This window comes from Micromys minutus, assembly GCF_963924665.1.
Source record: "Micromys minutus genome assembly, chromosome: 19".
NCBI classification, from domain to species: Eukaryota; Metazoa; Chordata; class Mammalia; order Rodentia; family Muridae; genus Micromys; species Micromys minutus.
The window spans coordinates 15,227,963-15,247,549 of NC_137954.1; the positions used below are offsets into that span (position 1 = coordinate 15,227,963).

The following is a 19,587-nucleotide window of genomic DNA, read 5'->3' on the forward strand; positions in this document are numbered from 1 at the left end:
CAACAATACATGAACTTTATAAGCTCCATGGTTTATTACGGATCTCGTCTCTATCTTTTCATCCGAGAATAGAAAGTATTCTTTCTGGTAGGTTTTCCTTCCTATTCACGTGTGGCCTTCTACGGCCGCCACGAACGTATGCTTTTTGTCTTATAAAAGAATCCGTATAACGTCATCAGACGCGCCGCTTAAGGCGGAACTGTCATGGCTGCCCCCGTGTGTAGCCACGGGGTTCTGTTCAAAGGTGAGTGGATGGCAAGCATAAGCGGAATCGTGGCAGTATCGTAGAAAAGTTTGAGATGTGGTCTCGGTCTTAAGTTTAGGGCGATGCGTTGATGCTGGGTGGCCCATTGCGGAAGGACGCTGACTCCGGTTTCGGGATCTTGAAGAACCTGGCTGAGCCTAGATTCTCAAGAAGGAAAGACATCGGTTTTCTTTTTTTAATTCCGTCCCTAACCAAGGCCGACCCGTTCGAGTACGTTTTCTTAACTGTTTGATTTTGGCCATGGCAAGATTATCTAGTTGAAGTGTCCATCAGTGATAGAGTTTTCAATAAAGGCCTCCAAAGTAGTATCAGCAAAGTTATCCTTAGTCAAGGAAGGTATACTGAACACCTACAAGAGGAAATTCTTATCTCTCTAGCTCTCTATTTATTCCTGCCTACCTATCGATGCTAGGATTGATGGATTGATTGAAACTACTTTATCCATAACTGCTAAAGTGACTGACCTGGGTACTTTACAATGATGAAATAAAAGTGGTCAAAGCATGCTGCGGACATGTTTTTACCTTTTAAACATAAAGCTCTAGCGACTCCTCGGTGCCCATGCAAGCCCCTGTTCGATGCATTTTCCTTATTTAAGCAACAGTTTTTAACTATCATTTCTTTTATTCACCTATCTTCCACAGGACAGTCCACAGCATGTGCTCTTAGAAGTTAACTTGTGTTGCGCCTTGGGTGTTTGAAAGTGTGTCAGTAGAGAGCAAAATGAATAACAAAGCATATTCCTTGTTATGGAACATCAGACAATTCAGCACTTTACTTCCAAGAAGCAGAGCTTTGGGATTTTGCAGACCAGAAGTTATTTATTCAAAATGGAACCCAAGAAACCATCTGCCACATAGTTTTGATGAGGGATTGCAGCCATCTGTTAGATACCTCTTTCAGGATATATTTATTTCAAAATTAGTTGATGGCTATACTCAAACTAAAGGTACAAGCCATGCAGCTGTTTTTAAACTTGATAAAATACTCTGTCCCAGAAGAATGTCCTTGGATGCAAAACAGCCTTTTGTCTCTGATGGGACATCTGATCATGATTTAATGAAAATTAACTTTCATCATACTTCCAGTGAAGATGTGTTCACCAAGGAAAAGAGACCAACCCCTGTGAATTATAAAAAGCTGGCCCAGGAGTGTAACTCTCTGAGCGATGTGCTGGACACATTTTCAAAAGCACCTACATTTCCTGGTAGTAACTATTTCTTAGCCATGTGGACAATTGTCAAAAGAGTATCGGAAGACAAGAGGCGCTTTGAGAAACAACTGATGTTTAGTCACCCTGCCTTTAACAAGCTATGTGAGCATATGATGAGAGAGGCCAAGATTATGCCCTATAACCACCTTTTGTTCAGTCTCAATGCTATAGTGAAGCTTGGAATCCCTCAGAATACTCTTATGGTACAGACTTTGCTGAGGACGATTCAGGTAAGTAAAAGAGACTTGAATGCAGTTTTACTGTGTTTAACATATTTTGAAGGAGTTCATGGGATGTCGGTGTATTTCTATGGAAATAAGATGGTGAGAAAGATTCTAAAGTCAGTGTTTCTAAGAAACAGCTAGCATTTTGTGAGGATTGATTACGAAGAGGTTGGTGTTTGCAGTAGACTTTATATGGCTACCATCCAGTGAAAAAATGTTCAGGGAGCTGAAATAGGTTGTGCATATGAAGTAAAGAATGCTGGTGAGATGGGGGTTGGGAGAACAGGAGGGTTGAGTAAGAAAGAAGTCATGTATATGCTGAGGGTCAAGGACTTGTGGTTGAAAAAGATAGTTGCAAAGTCATAAAAAATAATTTTTATGCCTAGTTGAGTTTGCATTTGCCTAGTAGGCACAGTAGTCCATTGTAGAATTTTAACACAAATTGACATACTCAAGTTTGAATTTTCAGTTTCAAACAAAGCTGTCAGAATCTTACTTGACGTCTCCTATATGGCACCAGACATGAAAACTTAACCATTTACTTTTTAAGAGACTCTTAAACTCTATAACTAAGTTTCTTTTCTTTTTTTAAAGATTTATTTATTGTGTAGAGTTCTGCTTGCATGTGCACTTGCACACCAGAAGAGGGCATCAGATCACATTACAGGTGGTTGTGAGCCACCATGTGGTTGCTGGGATTTGAACTCAGGACCGCTGGGAGAGCTGATGGTCCTCTTAACCACTGAGCCATCTCTCCAGCTCCCCATAATTAAGTATCTTAAAATACATTAATTTCCTGAAGATAAACTGTTATATTTTGTTTCACTAGAATTCATAAATTGAGTTATAGGTGTAAAACTATGTAAACTCAATTCATACGTCCTCAAGCAAGAACTTTTAAATTTTGTAGTTTTCTAAGCCATAGAATAGCTGTTTGTTTGGTAGGCACTGTCTTTTTTTCTAGTGTGGTAATTTAAAAATTGTTTGGATCCACTCTCCACTGAAAGTGATCAGTTTTGTATTAGACTTTTCATTCTGATCTGTGTAGCATCCTCACTGGGAACATAGTTGGAGTCAGAAAATCTGCATGGGTTTGTGCTTTAGCAACGTGTGTGAGTGTAGTAAAGCCATTTAGCCAGAGGTGAAAGGACAGTGTGCTGTCAGTGAATTTGAGTCAAATAGCTTGACCTTTCACAGCAGATGTTATGGGATACACACCTACCCACCCACCCACACATACACACACACACACACACACACACACACACACACACACACACATTATATGTACATATACATTATGTTATAATATTCATATTATAGAATTTATAGTGTATATGATAATATATAAATATATATAATGGGAGATCTACCTATTTAAGGACACTCTCAAAGGAATGATACATTCTTCCAGTCCTTTAAAGCATTGTATCATTTAGTTCTGACTCAAAGCCTTTTTAAGTAGTGGTTAAATTGTACTACTTTAGCTTCCTCAAATATGGTTTTAGTCTGGTTGTGGTTGGGCTGTAAAGTACTAGAGAAGCTGTATCAGTACTGTCTCTTTCCAGAATGCCCCTGCCATTACTGGAATAAACTAGTGCCCTAGCTGTGACCCAGATAGTGGGAGTAAAATGCAGTGGGCTTGTGAATAAGAAGATTCCCCTGGGCAGTTGTAGCATGATGTTCTGGAAAGGTTATGTAGACATTGTAAGGACAAGTCTTCTAGGGTTTGTTTAGGGGAGCGATTGGTCTGCACACTTTAGTAGCTTTTCTGTTATTCCACCATGCTCTCCTCGTGGTGGTTTCAGTGCCCACGAAGGGGTAAAGATGATATTTAATGCAAGTTATTTCACAAGCAAAAGAAATTTAATCAATATCAAATTGATTTCCAATGATGCTTAAGACATATTGGTGTATAAAGGATTATGTATCAGTTATTTGGGATGTCACTGAATTGACATATCTTATTTCCCAGAATAGATGTTTAATTTTGAGTTTCTGAATTACTACTGCTCTGGTACTTAGTCCTTTGAAAGTATGAGTTCAGAGGTTTTGCTTTGGAAACGAATATACATGCCATTACCTTTGGTTTATTTGTAATTATATTTTTATAGGAGCGTATCAATGAGTGTGATGAGACATGTCTTTCAGTTTTGTCAACTGCGTTAGTGACAATGGAGCCATGCATGAATGTGAATGCGCTTCGAGCAGGGATACGGTAAGAACCTCTTAGACTTTCTTCACATGGTTTTCTCTGTGGCCCTTAGACGAGAATGAAAAGGCCTGATGAAAGTTGAATTCCTGTTTTGGGAAGCACCAGTCAGGTACACATTGGTGGTAGTGAATACTTTGTTGAATTTAAAATTTTAATTCTGAATGATATAAGGCTGAAGATTGTGCTTTTTAAAAGATCTACTTTACAAAAAGATGTGGGTGCTATTGAAATTATTTTTTCTTAGACTCTAGTACTGATGTAAGGTCAGGGGAGAAATGACATGTATCCTCAGTTCAGAAGAGTTACTTGGGTACTGTGGGGATTGCATTATATTGGCTTATTTTAAGATATAAAATTGATACAACTAAAGTCATGTCACAGGTTATAAGTTATGAGCATACCTTTAATCTGGTGTTATTTATTCATTAATAAAGATAGTACAGTAATGTAAGAGAAAGTATACTAGAATGACTTAGATTTTTTCTTAGGTGCTTACACCATCTTGGGCAAGTAGACCATGTCTGTGGTTTTCATATTCTTGGCCTATTTCAAGTAGATGCTGGACCAAATGAAGTGGTCAGATTTCTGGTATGGAAATTCTAGGATTGTTATTTTTTTGTATCTAATGACAGAATCCTAGTTGATCAGCAAGTTTGGAATATAAAACATATCTTCACCTTACAAACACTGATGAAATGTATTGGGAAAGACGCACCATTTGCTCTTAAGAAGAAATTGGAGGTAAATACTTGGCTTTTCTCTGGTGGGTGAAATTTGAAGTCACAAAGGTTTTGTTTTGTTTTTGTTTTGTTTTTTTCCTTGAGGAAGACATAGAATATGTTTTTGGGTTTAGCTTTGCTGAAATGAATTAAGGCATAAATATATCTATCTGTGTATGTAAACATATCTATATAATTTCTCCATGTATCTGTATCATCTTTCATAAGCTCCATCCTTGTTTCGCCAACATTAAAATTGTCACAAGTGATAATTTAATGCAAGTTTGTTTTCTGTAGATGAAAGCCTTGAAGGAGTTAGACAGATTTTCCATCTTGAATAGCCAGCACATGTTTGAAGTATTAGCTGCCATGGACCACCGCTCCATTGTCCTTCTGAATGAATGCAGTAAAGTTGTCATAGGTAAGGGGGGGGGGCTTTCCTATAGGACCTGCCACATCTGACCTATTGTTTTCAAGTAGGTGATTGGTTGCATATAAATTTTATTTTTGCCTGTAGTTTTGTTTTTTCTTCAAAATACAGCATTTTTGTTTTTGTTTTAGCTTTTTTTTTTTCCCTAAAGAAGGTATTGAGTAGCTTGAATCTTATGTTCAAAAACATCTGGTAATGTGTGTTTATTTAACTCATTCTTAAAGATAATATCCATGGGTGTCCTTTTAAAGTATTGATCAGCATACTGCAGTCCTGTAGAGACCTCCGATACCAAAATGAAGATCTCTTCAATAGCATAGCAGATTATGTGGCTACAACCTTTGACATCTGGAAGTTGAAACAAGTGAGTTTCTGGTGGGGCTATCCTTGAGCGACTACCAGGAAGTTTGTTTATTCACTTGTTTTAAATGTTTCTCCCTGCTTTATAGAAGTCAGTCTGTCAGAATATTCCAGTGCTAGCTTAACTCAGCTCCTTATCTTTCTGCAGGCTACTCACTGTTGGAGTAGTCAGTTTTTGATCAGTTTTCTGTCTGAAGGAAAAACACATTGTTTAAAGTTCTTCCTCTGGTTGGTTGTCAGAGGATTATATGGTTAGATGGACTAACTACTTAGCATTGTATTTCCTGTTTTCTTGTTAGCTTTTGACATAAAGATGGATCTAAATCGTAAAGTGTGACAGGCTTATGGTTTTGTAAGGATAAAATGTTACTACTTCATGATCTTATCTGTTGTTTTATTTGGAGTAACAGCTTCTCAGGAATCACGTTTAACAATCTCATGTGCAAATGAAGCTGCTTGTAAAACCTGCTTTTTCTAGTGAAGTATGTGGATTACTGGGTTCAGTCTGTTACGAAAATAAGATGAATTTTGAGTTTATTATGAAAATTGATGTCAGAGACAGTAGTTCTTATGGTAAATATTACCCAGTGGGAAACTAGAAGTGAAGTTTATGTTAATCATAATATTTTGCTTCTATAAGTTGATATAAGACACAGAAATGTTTGAGTTACAGAAACAAATTTTGTTTGAAAATGCCATAATGGAATCTAATACTGTGTAAACTAAAGAGAGGAAAAATACTTGCACCATAGAATTAGGATTAAGATTCAGATAATCCAGCGGGTCATGATAGCACATACCTGTCATCCAACCTCTCAGGACTGCAAGCTCAGGGCCAGCTTATGGGAGAAAAACAAAGAGAAAAAAATTAAGAAATTAGTTATACCATTGACGAGGATGTAGGCAGTGTTTGGAAGTGGGAGTAGTTCAAGATAGGGGTCATCTTACAGACTTTAGAAAAGGCACAATTTAAAGTAACTTTAAATGATTTTAAATGGGATTATTGTATGTCTTGGTTCTCATCTTAGAAAGAGATTGCTCACTAATCTGATAGCTGAATAAATAAAAAGAAAATATATTTGTTTCTTTTGATGTAGTTTTGTTGCTTAAGTTCTTTGAGATTTAAAAACTTAACATGGCATATTTTAGCTGTTGAGTAACTTCCTTCTCCTATTTTTAAGGTTATCTTTTTGCTCTTGTCATTTGAAACTCTTGGTTTTCGACCTTCTGGTTTGATGGACAAGCTTATGGAGAAAGTAGTGCAGGAGCCTGGCAGTCTAAACGTGAAGAACATCGTGTCTATCCTTCACGTGTATTCTTCTCTCAACCACGTCCACGAAGTCCAGAACAGAGAGTATGTACGGTTTTCCTTCTGTGTACTCACACGCTGTACTTAAAGATCTCGCTTCACACGTTAGTACGCGTGACCGTGTCCACGGCACCATCGCATCTAGAGGAACAGCAGCATTTATCTGCAGAGTTGAGCAGACTCGCCTTTGAGATGCTTTGTCTTAAGATTGTTACTTTGTTCGGCTGTTCATTCACGCAGGAGTTTTCATTTTGAACTTGTTCAGTTTTCACTCCCAAATTAATTGTTCTTTTTAACTTCCTCAAAAAGTTGAGAAATGTTTTCTTAAATTCATTACCCATTTATTATCTGTTTGTTTGTCAGTGTGGTAAGGGTTTTCAACATGAGCAATGCTCTCCTAGCTCCCTCTCAAGTTCAGTGTTGCTGACTAACATAGCACACCTGTCTGAGGCTGCGTCCCCATCATACTAGAACCATCCCGCTTCTCTTCCCCTCCCCCTTCTCACCTCTCTCCTACTGTTTCTGAATTTGGAGTATGTGTTATATATCCATCTATACTAACTTATTCACTTAATACAGTGTTCAAGTTCATCTGTATTATACCGTATGAAAAATTTTCTTTTTTAAAGGTACATAAACAATTAAAAATTTAATATTCCAGCTATATGTTTATAACATGTTATGTTTATTCATCTGTTGATGGACATTTAGATTGTTAACTTTTGTGTTGAACACCAGACCTCAATATATCCTCTTGAGGTCCTGGTTTTAATTCTTGTAAATCAAAATATACTTGCTGTGGTAGCCATGCCTGTAAGCCCAGCGCTTGGAACGTTGTGGAAGGAGGATTGCTGTGAGTTAGAGGCCAGCCCAGGCTACAGACTGAGACTTGTGTTTAAAAATATCTAAAACAAAAATAACAAAAAGGAGAAGTATCTCTGAGTGTGGGGTCAAGGAACCTTGTGGTAGCCATGTCTCCTCATCCCAATCTTACATTTGGGTTTTTACTTTTTGAGGAATCCTCACTGACTTCTGGTGGTTTTCTCAGAGTAGTGTGTAGTGGAAGGGCTGTACGCCAGCATCCTGCACGTGTCTTCTTGTGTTGCTTTTGTGGCCATCCAGACAGGTGCAAGGGCACGTCTCTTAGTTGTTCGGATTTGCATTTCCTGACTGTTGTTTGTGTAGAGCATCCTTCCTTATAGCTGCGCAGTGAGAGTCTATTCTGGAGAAACCTGTTATGTCCATGCTGTTAAACAGTAGGCATCCCTTCTGTATTGTGGGTCCTAATCCCCTGTTGGGTATGCAGTTCATAAGTATTTTCTGCTCTTCTTTCATTCTGTCGACTTTTACTTCACAGAAGCTTTTTAGTATGCTGTTTCTCCTTGATTATATCTGCTTTTGTTAATGGTACTTTTTATATGGTAGTTTAAAAATCGTTGTTGTATACAATGTCATAAAATAAAGGTTTCCCTTATATTTTCCTTGGAGGAGTTTTAGGAGTTTAGGTCTTAGGCTTAATCAGCTTTAAGTTGATTTTTGTGTAAAGTATAAGGCAAAAGTTTAATTGTATTCTTTGTGGGCACATACTGAGTTTCCCCAGCACTGTTGAAGAAACTGTCCTTTCTCCATTGTGTATTCTTGTCGCCGTTGGTTGTTTTCATGCAGAATTGTGTAACCTTAAATGACCACTGCTTCGTAACATAATTTGAAGAAGAAAGTTGTTATGGTTCCAGCCCAGTTCTTTCCAGGATGGTGAAGGAGTTCAGGCAACTTGGTTTCCATGTGAATTTCGGAATCATATTTTTCTTTGTTTAAAAAAAAATGCTATTGGGAGTTTGCTAGAGATTTTACTGATCACCAAGATAATATGGACATTTTAAAACATTGGCTTCCAGTTTATGGATAAGAGAAGTTTTTTGTGTCATCTTTAGTTTCTTAGCCAGTGCTTTATAGGCTGCAGGGTGTAAGTCTCTCACCTCCTTGGTGATGTTTGTTCCCGTCGTTAGGTCTTTTTGGTATTATTATAAAGGAAATTGGACAGCTCATTAGTGTAGAGAAATAAAGCAGATACTACTTTTCTGCTTTGAATCTTATTTATTTCCTTTTCCTTCTTAATTATTTATGTATCTAATTAGTTTTATTTATTTATTTCACTCTAAGCTAGAACTTCTAGCACTATATTAAATAGAAGTGGGCAAGAAGAAGCATTCTTGTCTTATTTATGAGTTTTCATCAATTAACATGCTCCTGACTGTATGTTGTTTTTCCCTATGGCTTTATTATATTGAAGTACATACCTTCCAAGCCACATATACTGGGAATGTTTATCCAGAAAGGTTTTAAGGTTTCTCAAATGCTTTTCTTTGTGTATTAAGGTAGTGGTGTGATTTTCTTTTAACCCTTTATTTCTTTAATGTGACTTATGACATTATAATTGGTGGCTTGTGCTGAGGCTACATGGGTCTCATTTGCTTGTGGTCTAGGTAGGATCTTTTCTCATGTGATATTGAATTTGGTTTGCTAGTGTTTTGCTTGTGTATACCATGTTTACCGACTTTTGGTATGAAGGTGATGTTGGTCTTGTGAGTTTTTTCTTTTGTAGATGTTTGGATGAGTTTAAGAGGCTTGTGTTTATTTAATTTAATTCTTCTCCTTCTCAGCATTTGGTAGAATTTCCCAGAGTTCACCAGTGAAGTGTTCTGGTCTGGACTTTTTCACTGTTGAGAGGTATATGAATGTTTTTTCCACATGTATGTATGTGTGTGTACTACTAAGTCACCTCACCAGATTTTTTTGTGTGGGGGGATTTTATTGCTGATTCAGTCTCTATATTCATTGTTAGTTTATTTTAATTTTTTTCTTTATGGTTTAGTCTTTATTGATTATATATGATTATTTCTTCTCAGATACCAACTTGTTAGCAAACCATTCGTTTTTTATTTATTAGGCTTTTTTTTTTATCGTGTGTGTGTTGTGGGAGAGCAACTGAACATGTACAGAATTTACTGTCATTTTTTCTGTAAGAATATGACAGCGATTTATATAGAATTTGCATTGTATTAGATGCTATAAATAATCAAAAGAGGATTATTTGTAGATGATGTGTATAGGTTACATGCATTTTTTTTTCCTTTTTTAACTTGAGCTCACATGTAGCCCATGCTGGTCTTGAAGTTTTGACGCTCCAGCCTCAGCCTCCTCAGTGTTAGGGATTTTATAGGTGCCCTACCGTGCCTAGTTTATGTGGTACCAGGGATTAAACCTGGGGCTTCATGCTGAGCATTGTGCCAACTACGTGACCTCTCCAGCCCCCTTCATGTTGTCTCTGGTTTTAGTGTTGGTGTCTTGGCTCTCATTCGACTCTCCGATTACTGCCTTTTCCCCGCTAGTTTTAGTTGCAGATTCATCAGGTCTCACTTTGATTGATCTTTCCCTCCAGTTCATATTGTTTCTCTTTAAATCTTCATGACTTTCTTCCTCTGCAACTCTGGCTCTGCTTTGTGCTGTTTCTAGTTTCCTCTCTTTTAAAAATTTATTTATTTTCATTTTATGCATATGGATATTTTGTCTGTGCATATTTATGTATACTATATGTGTGCCTGGTGCTTGTGGAGGCCAGAAAAAGAAGTTGAATCCTGGAAGTGGAGTTGGACAGTTGTGAGTCGCCATGTGCGTACTGGGAATGGAACTCAGATCTGCAAGAGCAGCAGTGTGTGTAGCTGCTGAGCCATCTCTCCAGACTCTTTTTCTAGTTTCTTGAGGTATAAACTAAGGTTTACTTGAATATTCTTTTTTAAAGGTAGCATTTACTATTGCTGCTGCTTTTTCAGAATACTGTTACTTTTGGTGTGCTGTGGCTTTGTTGAAATTTCTTTTAAATTTTCTATTTGATTTTTTTCTGTTACCCACTAGTTGTTCAAGACCATGTTGAATAATTTTCCCTTTATGAATTTTCCAGTTTTCCATTTTTTAGTGGTGTCTAAGTTACTCTGTTGTAGTCTGAGCTGATATTAGTAAGATTCACACTTTTTTCAATGTGCTAGTTTTGTTGGGACCTCACATGCAGCTTGTCCTGCATGTGCTTAAGGAAGAGAATCTATTTTGACGATGTTGCGAGGGAGGCCTCTGTCTGCACTGTCATCCTGAGTGTAGTATTGTTCAGGGTTCCTGTCTTCATTTCTGCATTGGTGATTATTGAATGAAGAGTAAGAACAGTACATTACTGAATTACTTTCTGTCTGTCTGTCTGTCTCTCTGTAAGATCTTGATTTTGCTGTTTCCTCATGCATTTGTAAACTGCCCCACTTTCATGATGAACTGACTCTTCTAATAGAATGACTGTATTTTGTGACAGTTTTTGGCTTTAAATCACATACACACATACACACACACACACACACACACACACATACACACACACACACATACACACACACACACACACACACAAAACCATCCCTGTTATTCTTGGTCACCATTTCTTTGTCATATCTTTTATTTTTTTCACTTTCAGATTGTGAACTTCTTCTTCACAGTGTATTGTTAGACCTCACTTACATTGTTATCTGTTGAACTATTTTATATCTTTTAATTTAATACATCTATGAGTTACATTTCTTAGTGCTGTGCCAAAGTAGACAATACACAACTTATGATTTGTTCCCCGTTTGAGAGTATAGCTGACTCCCAGACAGGGAAGTCTTATTAATGGGAACGTGAGGCTGCTCATATGGTAGCCAAACCCAGGAAGGAGAGATGAATGCTATCAAGTAGTAGTAGCTTTCTCATGTTTTATTTGGTCCAGGGTCTGATAGTGTTGCCCAAATTGGGGGTGGCTGTCTTCCCTTCTCAGTTCAGCTTTTCTGAAAATACCCTGATAGACATAGTCACAAGTATGTTTCCATGGTGATTGTACATCCTGTCAGGTTGACAGGGAAGATTGATGGTGACAGTACAGATATATTTAAAGCTTGTACTGGGAGAGCCTGTTACCATTTAGTCTCCTGTCACCACTGTTTGCTGTTTTCCTCTTTTGTGTGTTGTTCTTTGTGAGTTGAAGCATCTTTCTTTTTCTTTATGTATCTTCAGTAGATATTTTACTGTGGTCCGTAAGCCTGATGTAATTATGCTGCTGTGGTAATTAGTTTAGTCTCATGACTCTAGTCACACAGAACGTCTGGACGACTTTATCCCCCCCCCCACTCGTTGTTATGATTTTATAGTTTATATCTTTAAGATTGTATGGTTATTAACTTTTACATAATTAGCAGCTTTTTCTATCATTTGTACTGGAACTAAGATGGTTCACACACTGCTGACTTCTGTGTGAGTTGACATCGTCAGTTCCTAGCTTAGCACCATGGCCTGACTGTTTTCTCCAGTCTGCTCATCGCATCCTGTGGTGCTGACCTCGCAGGCCTTCTTCCTGTTGCCCTGGCCACTGAGCAGTTTTCTCTCAGACTCCGGCCTGCACGGTCCTGTCCGTCCTGAGCTGTCTTTCAGGCTCGCTTGCCCTTGTCCGCATCGCCGCTCCCAGCTTTCATCTTGTGCTGTCAGGGCTCCATTCAGATTCTCTTTCCTATTGCATCTACCCTCCAATCCCCCACCCCCCAACTCCTCTCTCCCTTCTACCCTGTCATAGTACCCTGTGTGTATTTCTGTTTTTCCCGTGTTGCGCTGAGGATAACATAAGCCCTGAGAGTCAGACTTTACCTGGATTCACGGGAAGTCCGCCATTCATTAACAGTGTCAGCTCCCCACGGTTTATCCTCCCAGTCCATCTGTGCGTAGCTGCTGGGTTATACCGCGCAGCAGTAGCTGTGACTGGTAGGGTTAGGCTTGTAAGTCATTACCAGGAATTTTGATAGCTAGGAATGTTTAATTGCTTATAAATAAAGCTGCAGTGCCAGTCCAGGTCTTATAGAAACTATGTGACAGGTAAAAGGCTTTCGTGCCTGACCACTTAGGCTCTAAAACTGTCTCCATTTCTTGCCTATCCACTGTAATTAGTTCATGGATGAGTTACTCAATTTCTGAGCCTGTTCACTCATCTTTATTTATGAGAATAATAATACTGCTACCCCATAGAGTTTTAATAGGAGTGAAATGACTGAGAGACTATAAAACAATTTTATGCAGTACATCTGCAGGAGTCATTTATTAGCTATGTATACTTACTATGGGGTCTGGCCACATCTTGCAGTAGGTATGGATGATTATTTGCAAATCTGATTGTTTCATCTTGTTTCTTTGCATTCCTTCAAGACCTTGGGTCTGTAGCATGGAGTCAGCTCTTCTATAACCTTGTCTTATAGGTTTATTTGAAATCTGACTTTCTTTTGTTCCCTACAAGGTTCCTAGAAGCTCTGGCGAGTGCTTTAACTGGATGTCTTCACCACATTTCTTCTGAAAGCCTGTTGAATGCTGTGCATTCGTTTTGCATGATGAATTATTTCCCCCTGGCTCCCATTAACCAGCTTATCAAAGAGAACATCATCAGCGAACTGCTGACTTCAGGTAGTCACCATGGCGTTCTGTGGGGTCTGTAGAGAAGATTAGAGCAGATGTTGCGGAGCACAGCTGACAGTGGTGAAGTCAAAGGTCAGGGGTTCCAGCTACAAACCCTCAGAGCTGCTTTTAGTGATGCCCTTGCTGCAGGGGAAGGAATACGGTCAGCACTGTTGTTACTCTTTTAGCCTGCACATATTCATAGCTCAGGGTTCTTGAGTAGAGATGCTTGCATTTCTTTCCTTAAGTATGGTGTTAAAGCCAATCCAGGTCACCTAGGAACAGTTAGTTCTGCTCTATATCAAAGAGATAGCCGGTTAGAGCTAATGACCAAGTGAGGACCAAATTAGTATATTTATTTATTTATTGAAACCAAATCAATCATTGACTTTTTTTTTTTTTGAGACCATGTCCGTGTAGCTCAGGCTGGCCTGCAAATCATAGATAGTCAGCTGCCTGTGCAGGTGGAATTAAAGGTGTGTTAGGTGTGTTACCATGCCTTACAGTCACTGACTTTAAATGAAGAAAAACAGTGTTTGGGTAGATGTCCAAAATTTAATAATATGTTTTAAAATTAAAAAGCTATAGTTCATTCTATAAATGATGTTATAAAGTTCTGAAATTGAGTTGTGACGAGTCGACATTATAGATTGATTAAAAAAAAAAAAAACAGCCTGTGGTTGAAAATAGACTGGATCTGGATTCTAGTCCCAAATTCTTGAACAGTTTCCCTCCTATAAAATGAGGTTAGACCAAGTCAGTTCTAAAGATAGCTTAAAGGCTGAAACAGTGACAAGTGACTGCAGGCCACTGAACTACACATTGGAAACCAGGGAGTCATTGAGAGAGTCCTGGGAATAAAGAAGAGACATCAGCCCCTCCCTGACTCAGGGCTCATGGAGGTCTCCATAAGAGGAGGCAGAAGGTGGTGACGGACAACTCCCGGGAAACAGTAGAACTGATACCTTATACCACTCTAAGCTCTCATTCATGTTTTAATCATGTGTTTGCCTTTGTATTTTTAGGTGACACAGAGAAGAATATTCAAAAGCTTCATGTTTTAAATACTTGTCTGAAACTTGATGAAAGTGCTTACAAATCTATCCAGATGCAGTTACCCCCGCTCCCACTGCCAGCATCACACCCAAACCAGAAGCTTGCAGAGGTACTCAGCAGGCTTCTGGAAGGGGAAGGATGCTTCTCAAGAAATGTGCAGTTGCCACATAATTATCACATCGGTATGGGTGTCTCTTTATTTTGTTTTATTTTTAAAATTCATTTTGTTTGTTCTGACAAAGGATTAGGAGATTATATTTAAACATGAATACTACATTTATATCATTTCTATCCCTTTTACCCTACCACAGCTCCTGTGTGCCCCCTACTCCCTCTCAGATCCATGCTCTCTTAATTGTTGTTGTATGTGTATGCACACACACACACACACACACACACACGGATATGTAAATACAGCTTGCTGAGCTTGTTTGGTGTTGTTCGTTTGTGTGTATGCTTGCTACTGACCATTTGGGACTAGATAACCTACCATGAAGACTGTTCTTCAGCTCCCAGTAGCCATTAATTGCCTGTAGCTCTTCATCTAGCAGTAGGTCCTTGTGAGGTTTTTTTTTCCCTTTATCCATAGTGGCCCATCAGGAGGTGGTGGTGTTGGCGCAGGTCTTACCCAGGAGACCATACTATAAAGATTTCCTGTTACACGTAGAAGACACTATCTTACAGCAGATGCTCTGGTATTCTTGCTCTCAGAGTCTTTGTATATCTTTTTGTGAAATGTCCCCAAGCTTTAGCTGAGGGACGGGCTCTGTAGATGTATCAGCTGGGGCTGGCCATCCCAGTCAGTTGTTCTCTGCAGTGGGAGCACGTGTAGCTTTCTGTACGTCTCATTCAGGGGCTGAAGCGATGGCGCAGTGACAGGTTACCCCCCCCCCCCCCCCCCCGCAAAACATAGGTGCTTCTGTCGCACCGTGGGGCTATCCTGCCTTGCTGGCCATTATTGTGCATAGGTTTCCCGTCTGGGTAGGACTATTGATTGCTTTTCTCTCTTGCCAGCTTGCATAGGACCTTTGGATACTGTGAGAGCTAGGGAGGAGGCTTGAAAGTCAGTTCTAACTTGCTTTCTCCCAAGTCTATGTTTGAAGTGTGTGCTGTCTTCAGCAATAGGATCTTACCTTTTAGTTCTAGAAGACAGCCAAGAGCAAGTGCAATATCCTATGTTATTTTGAGAATCTCTGACTCCTTGGCACTGGGTTTTGTTAGTCTGTGGATTTCTAGTACAATGACGTTGGAATGTAACCATCCCCAGCTTCTTTGTTTGGAAAGACAACTATAGCATTTCATAGAACTCTGTGGCTAGCACATGAAATTCTACATGCCAAGTCCCTATTTTAGCATCTGCTATATTATAATTTCTCAATTTTATTTTAGCTACTGCCATTGTTTCTCTGGTACAGTTGGTATTAGATTTTGATATGTAGACTCACTTTGAGCAGTGTTTGAGAAATTAATATCAACATGTTTTTCCTTTCAGATTTTGAAATCAGAATGGATGCTAACAGGACCCAAGTATTTTCATTTTCTGATGAAGATGCAAGTTCTGCCACAAACATGCAGAGGTACTCTTTACATACTTATTTGCTGGGCATCTGAACTAAGATTTTAATAAAGAGAGACTTTATATTAAAAAGCAGTGTCAAAAAGACCTTGTGGCTTGCAGCATACTGGGGTCCTTCGTACATCGGAATCTGGTGCTCAAGGCTAAATACAAGAGTGGAGTTGAAACACCTGCTGAATCAGCCTTTCTTTAAAATTTATATATAAAGCCAACAGTTCAGTAATAAAGTCTTAACATAATTGAAACTATCAGTGCAGTATACACTTCAGCCAAGATAATACAGTAATCATACACTTGAGGGATCTATAGAAATAAAATACCAATACTTTCTCCATTCTCCTTGTCCTTTCTTTATAGCTTTGTAATTAGTATAGTTTGTAGGTCAAATCGGAGCTAATCCAAGTCATTTTCTTGACTCACATTACATACAGCGTGCTGGGTGAAACTTGATGTCATAACATTAGAATGTCCTGCCTGTTCAGGAGAAGCAGATCATGGGCTCATTCCCCTGGCAGGTTCTGCTAGGCTTGTGGGGCACACAACGTTTCGTTGGGTATTTTGCCCCAGGGAACTTGTGCCATGCTATCGTCCCAACAGACACATGTACAGTGGCGAGGAGTAGGAAACACTTAGAAGGATTCAAAGTCTTCCCTGGTCATCCCTGTTACTGCACCATTGTTCTGTCTTTGCCTGTTTCTACATCCCTCTGGCTTATTACTCTTACTTGGTTATCTTTTTAAGTGTTATGTTACCCAAATATCCTTAAGAAAGCCTTTCTCCATTGAAATCACCTTTCCCCCTTTTAGTCTACTGTTGTGATATAAAATGATATAGTAATTGATAGCACAAGGTGCTGGGAAGGATAAAAGCTGACTGGTTTCTGGTATGAAGTTTATCTTCTGAAAGTCGGGGTCCAGGAGAACTCAGTGAACTTCCAGAGAGCAGAGAATGAGGAGGCTCAGTGCACAACATTCCATGCTGCTGAGGAAATCCCCTGAGGAGCCTGTGTCTCAGGCTTCTCTTGTGTTTCATCTTGGGTTTGGAAGGTCGTGTACCATTTCTGTTGCCTTCACCAGTGGCTTTACTAAATAATCATATTTGGGTCAGAGTTTAGCACTGCCCCCGAAACTCTTTCAATGGATGTTTTTGTATCAGGAAAACTTACTCCTTAGAGAAGTCATTCATAAAGAAGACTGCTGCAGAACCATGTGAAACATGTCAGGCTTGGGTTTACAAAGTAGTCATTGTATGCTGCGTTGTCTGCAGAGGCTAAGTAGCAGAAGTAAAGGCAGGACAGGTGGGAACACGGTCCCGAAGAAGCCGGCTGCATCGCTCCCAGGAGCTCGCCGTCACTCTTCCTGTCTGCTATTTCTTTTCAGAGTGGCCGTGCTGTGTGTTCCTAAGTCTGTTTACTGTTTAAATTCAAACCACCCCAGAGGATTGATGGCCATGAAAATTCGACATTTGAATGTAATGGGCTTCCATGTGATCTTGGTAAGAGGAAAATAGGAATGGACTGTTTCCTGAGTTAGTGCTGCCCGATGCTGTGGGGGAGGGTAGTCACTAGGGCCGCAGGGCAGCTTCAGACCAGCAGGATAGCCTTTCAGTCGTTAGCCGTGAGTGGGTGTTTTGTTTTGTTTTTTGTTTTTGTCAGAAGGAACATTCTAGTATGTGATTTGGCTTCTACTCAGCTGGGTATTGTCATCTATTAGGAGTTTATACCTGGTATCTGGTCAGCCTTAATCTCTTTTTAATGAAGAAGAGGATAAATAATACCTTTTCATGCTGAATTTAAGACACATAAAATTACCTCCAATTTTCAGATTATCTTGAACAAGGAATGATGTTAAGGCTTTTGTTTTCTAGGCCAATGTGAGACTCTTGTATTTTATGTTCTTTGCCTGGAGACCTGGAAAAAGATACTTTTCTTAGGTTTCCCGTTGACCCTCAGCACCACAGTTTTTCTCGAACAGCCTTTCAGATCTCCTGTCAGTCACTAAGACCTGATGGTGATCTTTGGCTTTATCTGTGTGCCATTCAGTAGCCCTGCACACAGCCGGAAGTGTAAACACTCCGATTTCCCATTATCATACTTTAGTATCCAGAGGTGGTGTGGCTTGGCTCACTAAGGTTTGATATGGCTCCCCTCTGCTGATGTACTGTCCAAAAGTTTAGAAATGATTTTGCATTGTTCAGAGAGCCCTGAAGTCTTATTCTTTCCGGTGTTAACTATTTTCCTCAGTCCTAGGCTTATTAAATTCAGAATATGAACATTTGCTTGGTGACATTTAATTTTTAAAAGCTGGTTTGCTACTATTTTGTGCTTAGGTCTCTAAAGAAGCTTTTATTTTATATGTTAGCATTTTTCACAAACTTTTCTTTCTTGGGAAGATCCATCACTGGGAGCTGAAGAAACTGAAGATGGCAGATGCAGTCACATTTGTGAGGAAGAAGATCTATTCAGATGAAGCTCTTCCCACTACTGATGCAACCATGTAAAGCGCGGATTAAATCAGACGCTTATCAGAACATGCACAGCTGTAAATGACTTTAATAAAGTCTGTGACTCTGTTACCAGTGGAACAGGCTGGCTGATCACTGGAGCAGTGTTATTTCAGGTTGGGTTAAAGATGACTTTAAGACCGGGAAAGCTGTTGACTCTGGTATTTTAGAATGCACTGAAAACACTTCAGAAGAGCCATTCTCCCAACTATATCTGCTCCTCTGACTGTCCAGATGCTCAGTATCCAGGAGCCGTCTCTAAACTTTTTCTCACTGGCTTTGATGTGTTAAAACTGGTTTCTTCGTTGTATTGTGCTAGGTCACATATAAGTTTGTGTTGGGAATTATTTGAAGTCTGAATATTTATACTTCTGTCAGCTGTTGTGAGATTTGGGATTTATACTTCAGATCATTCAAACAGTGGCCAAGTTCTCAAACAGTAGGTCCTGCCAGAATTGGTGAGGTAGCATGTGGAATTAGTGAGGGGCCTGGGAATGGTTTAGTTATTATAGTGTTTGATGTGCAAATGTTACCCATGTGAACAGCCAGATGTGGATGGTTATCTACCAGTAACCTGGTATGTGTGTAGGGGTGTGGGGGTGCAGACAGGAAGACCCTAGGAGCTCACTGGCCAGCTCTGTTGACTATAGTGGATGATGTGGAGAAGTGCTGAGGAAGACATCCTGACCGTAGCCTCTGCAACCACCTGCAGCCACACACACATGCACAAAGCACATGGGGATGGTGTGCACATATGTGGCAAGCACTGCAAGTGGAAGTGTGTCCTGGACCACAGCAGGAGAAACAGAAGTGAAGTAATCTATGTTTCTTAAAATGAATGGACAGTCAGTTGACATAAGTTTGGCCATTTTTGAGATTAATTTGTTTGTCCTTGCGTCATCCACCACTGCATGAGACTTGAAATCTAAATATAGAGCTGAACTAGACATATTTGTTATTTTATTCTGTCTCCTTATTCTTTTGTTGAGGTTCGAATATTTTGTTTTTATGTCTATCCACTAACCATGGGATACAGTGGCAATGTGTATGGTCACCCATGTAATTATGTCTTGGGATCCATGTGCAAAGAAATATTATTCTATCCCTAAGCACCCAGCCTGTGCAGCTGTTGGAGTGCCTTTCTATTTGCTCAGCATGTTTAAGTATTTGTTTGTATTCTGTCTTCATTATTTTAAAAACCCTCTGAAGTC

The 19,587-nt window shown here is 39.3% G+C and overlaps 1 protein-coding gene across 1 annotated transcript; it reads left to right on the plus strand.

Moving 5' to 3' along the window:
• Positions 1 to 192: 192 nt before the first annotated feature.
• Positions 193 to 19,276, plus strand: FASTKD2 (FAST kinase domains 2). The gene is made up of 12 exons (XM_080933436.1): positions 193 to 244; positions 910 to 1,708; positions 3,817 to 3,920; positions 4,550 to 4,658; positions 4,934 to 5,057; positions 5,291 to 5,430; positions 6,608 to 6,780; positions 13,088 to 13,251; positions 14,268 to 14,480; positions 15,791 to 15,875; positions 17,254 to 17,368; positions 18,266 to 19,276. Exons 2-12 carry the CDS (start codon positions 989 to 991, stop codon positions 18,371 to 18,373), a joined length of 2,055 nt encoding a protein of 684 aa, XP_080789562.1. The 5' UTR covers positions 193 to 244; positions 910 to 988; the 3' UTR covers positions 18,374 to 19,276.
• The last annotated feature ends 311 nt before the right edge of the window (positions 19,277 to 19,587 follow it).

What these genes read in the sequence shown, in the direction of transcription:
- FASTKD2 (XM_080933436.1), top strand. Translation starts at nt 989, where the DNA reads ATGAATAACAAAGCATATTCCTTGTTATGGAACATCAGACAATTCAGC. An exon ending in GCGCTTCGAGCAGGGATACG is followed by an intron (nt 3,921 to 4,549) that starts GTAAGAACCTCT and finishes ATCTAATGACAG; the next exon opens with AATCCTAGTTGATCAGCAAG. An exon ending in TGGGCTTCCATGTGATCTTG is followed by an intron (nt 17,369 to 18,265) that starts GTAAGAGGAAAA and finishes TTTCTTGGGAAG; the next exon opens with ATCCATCACTGGGAGCTGAA.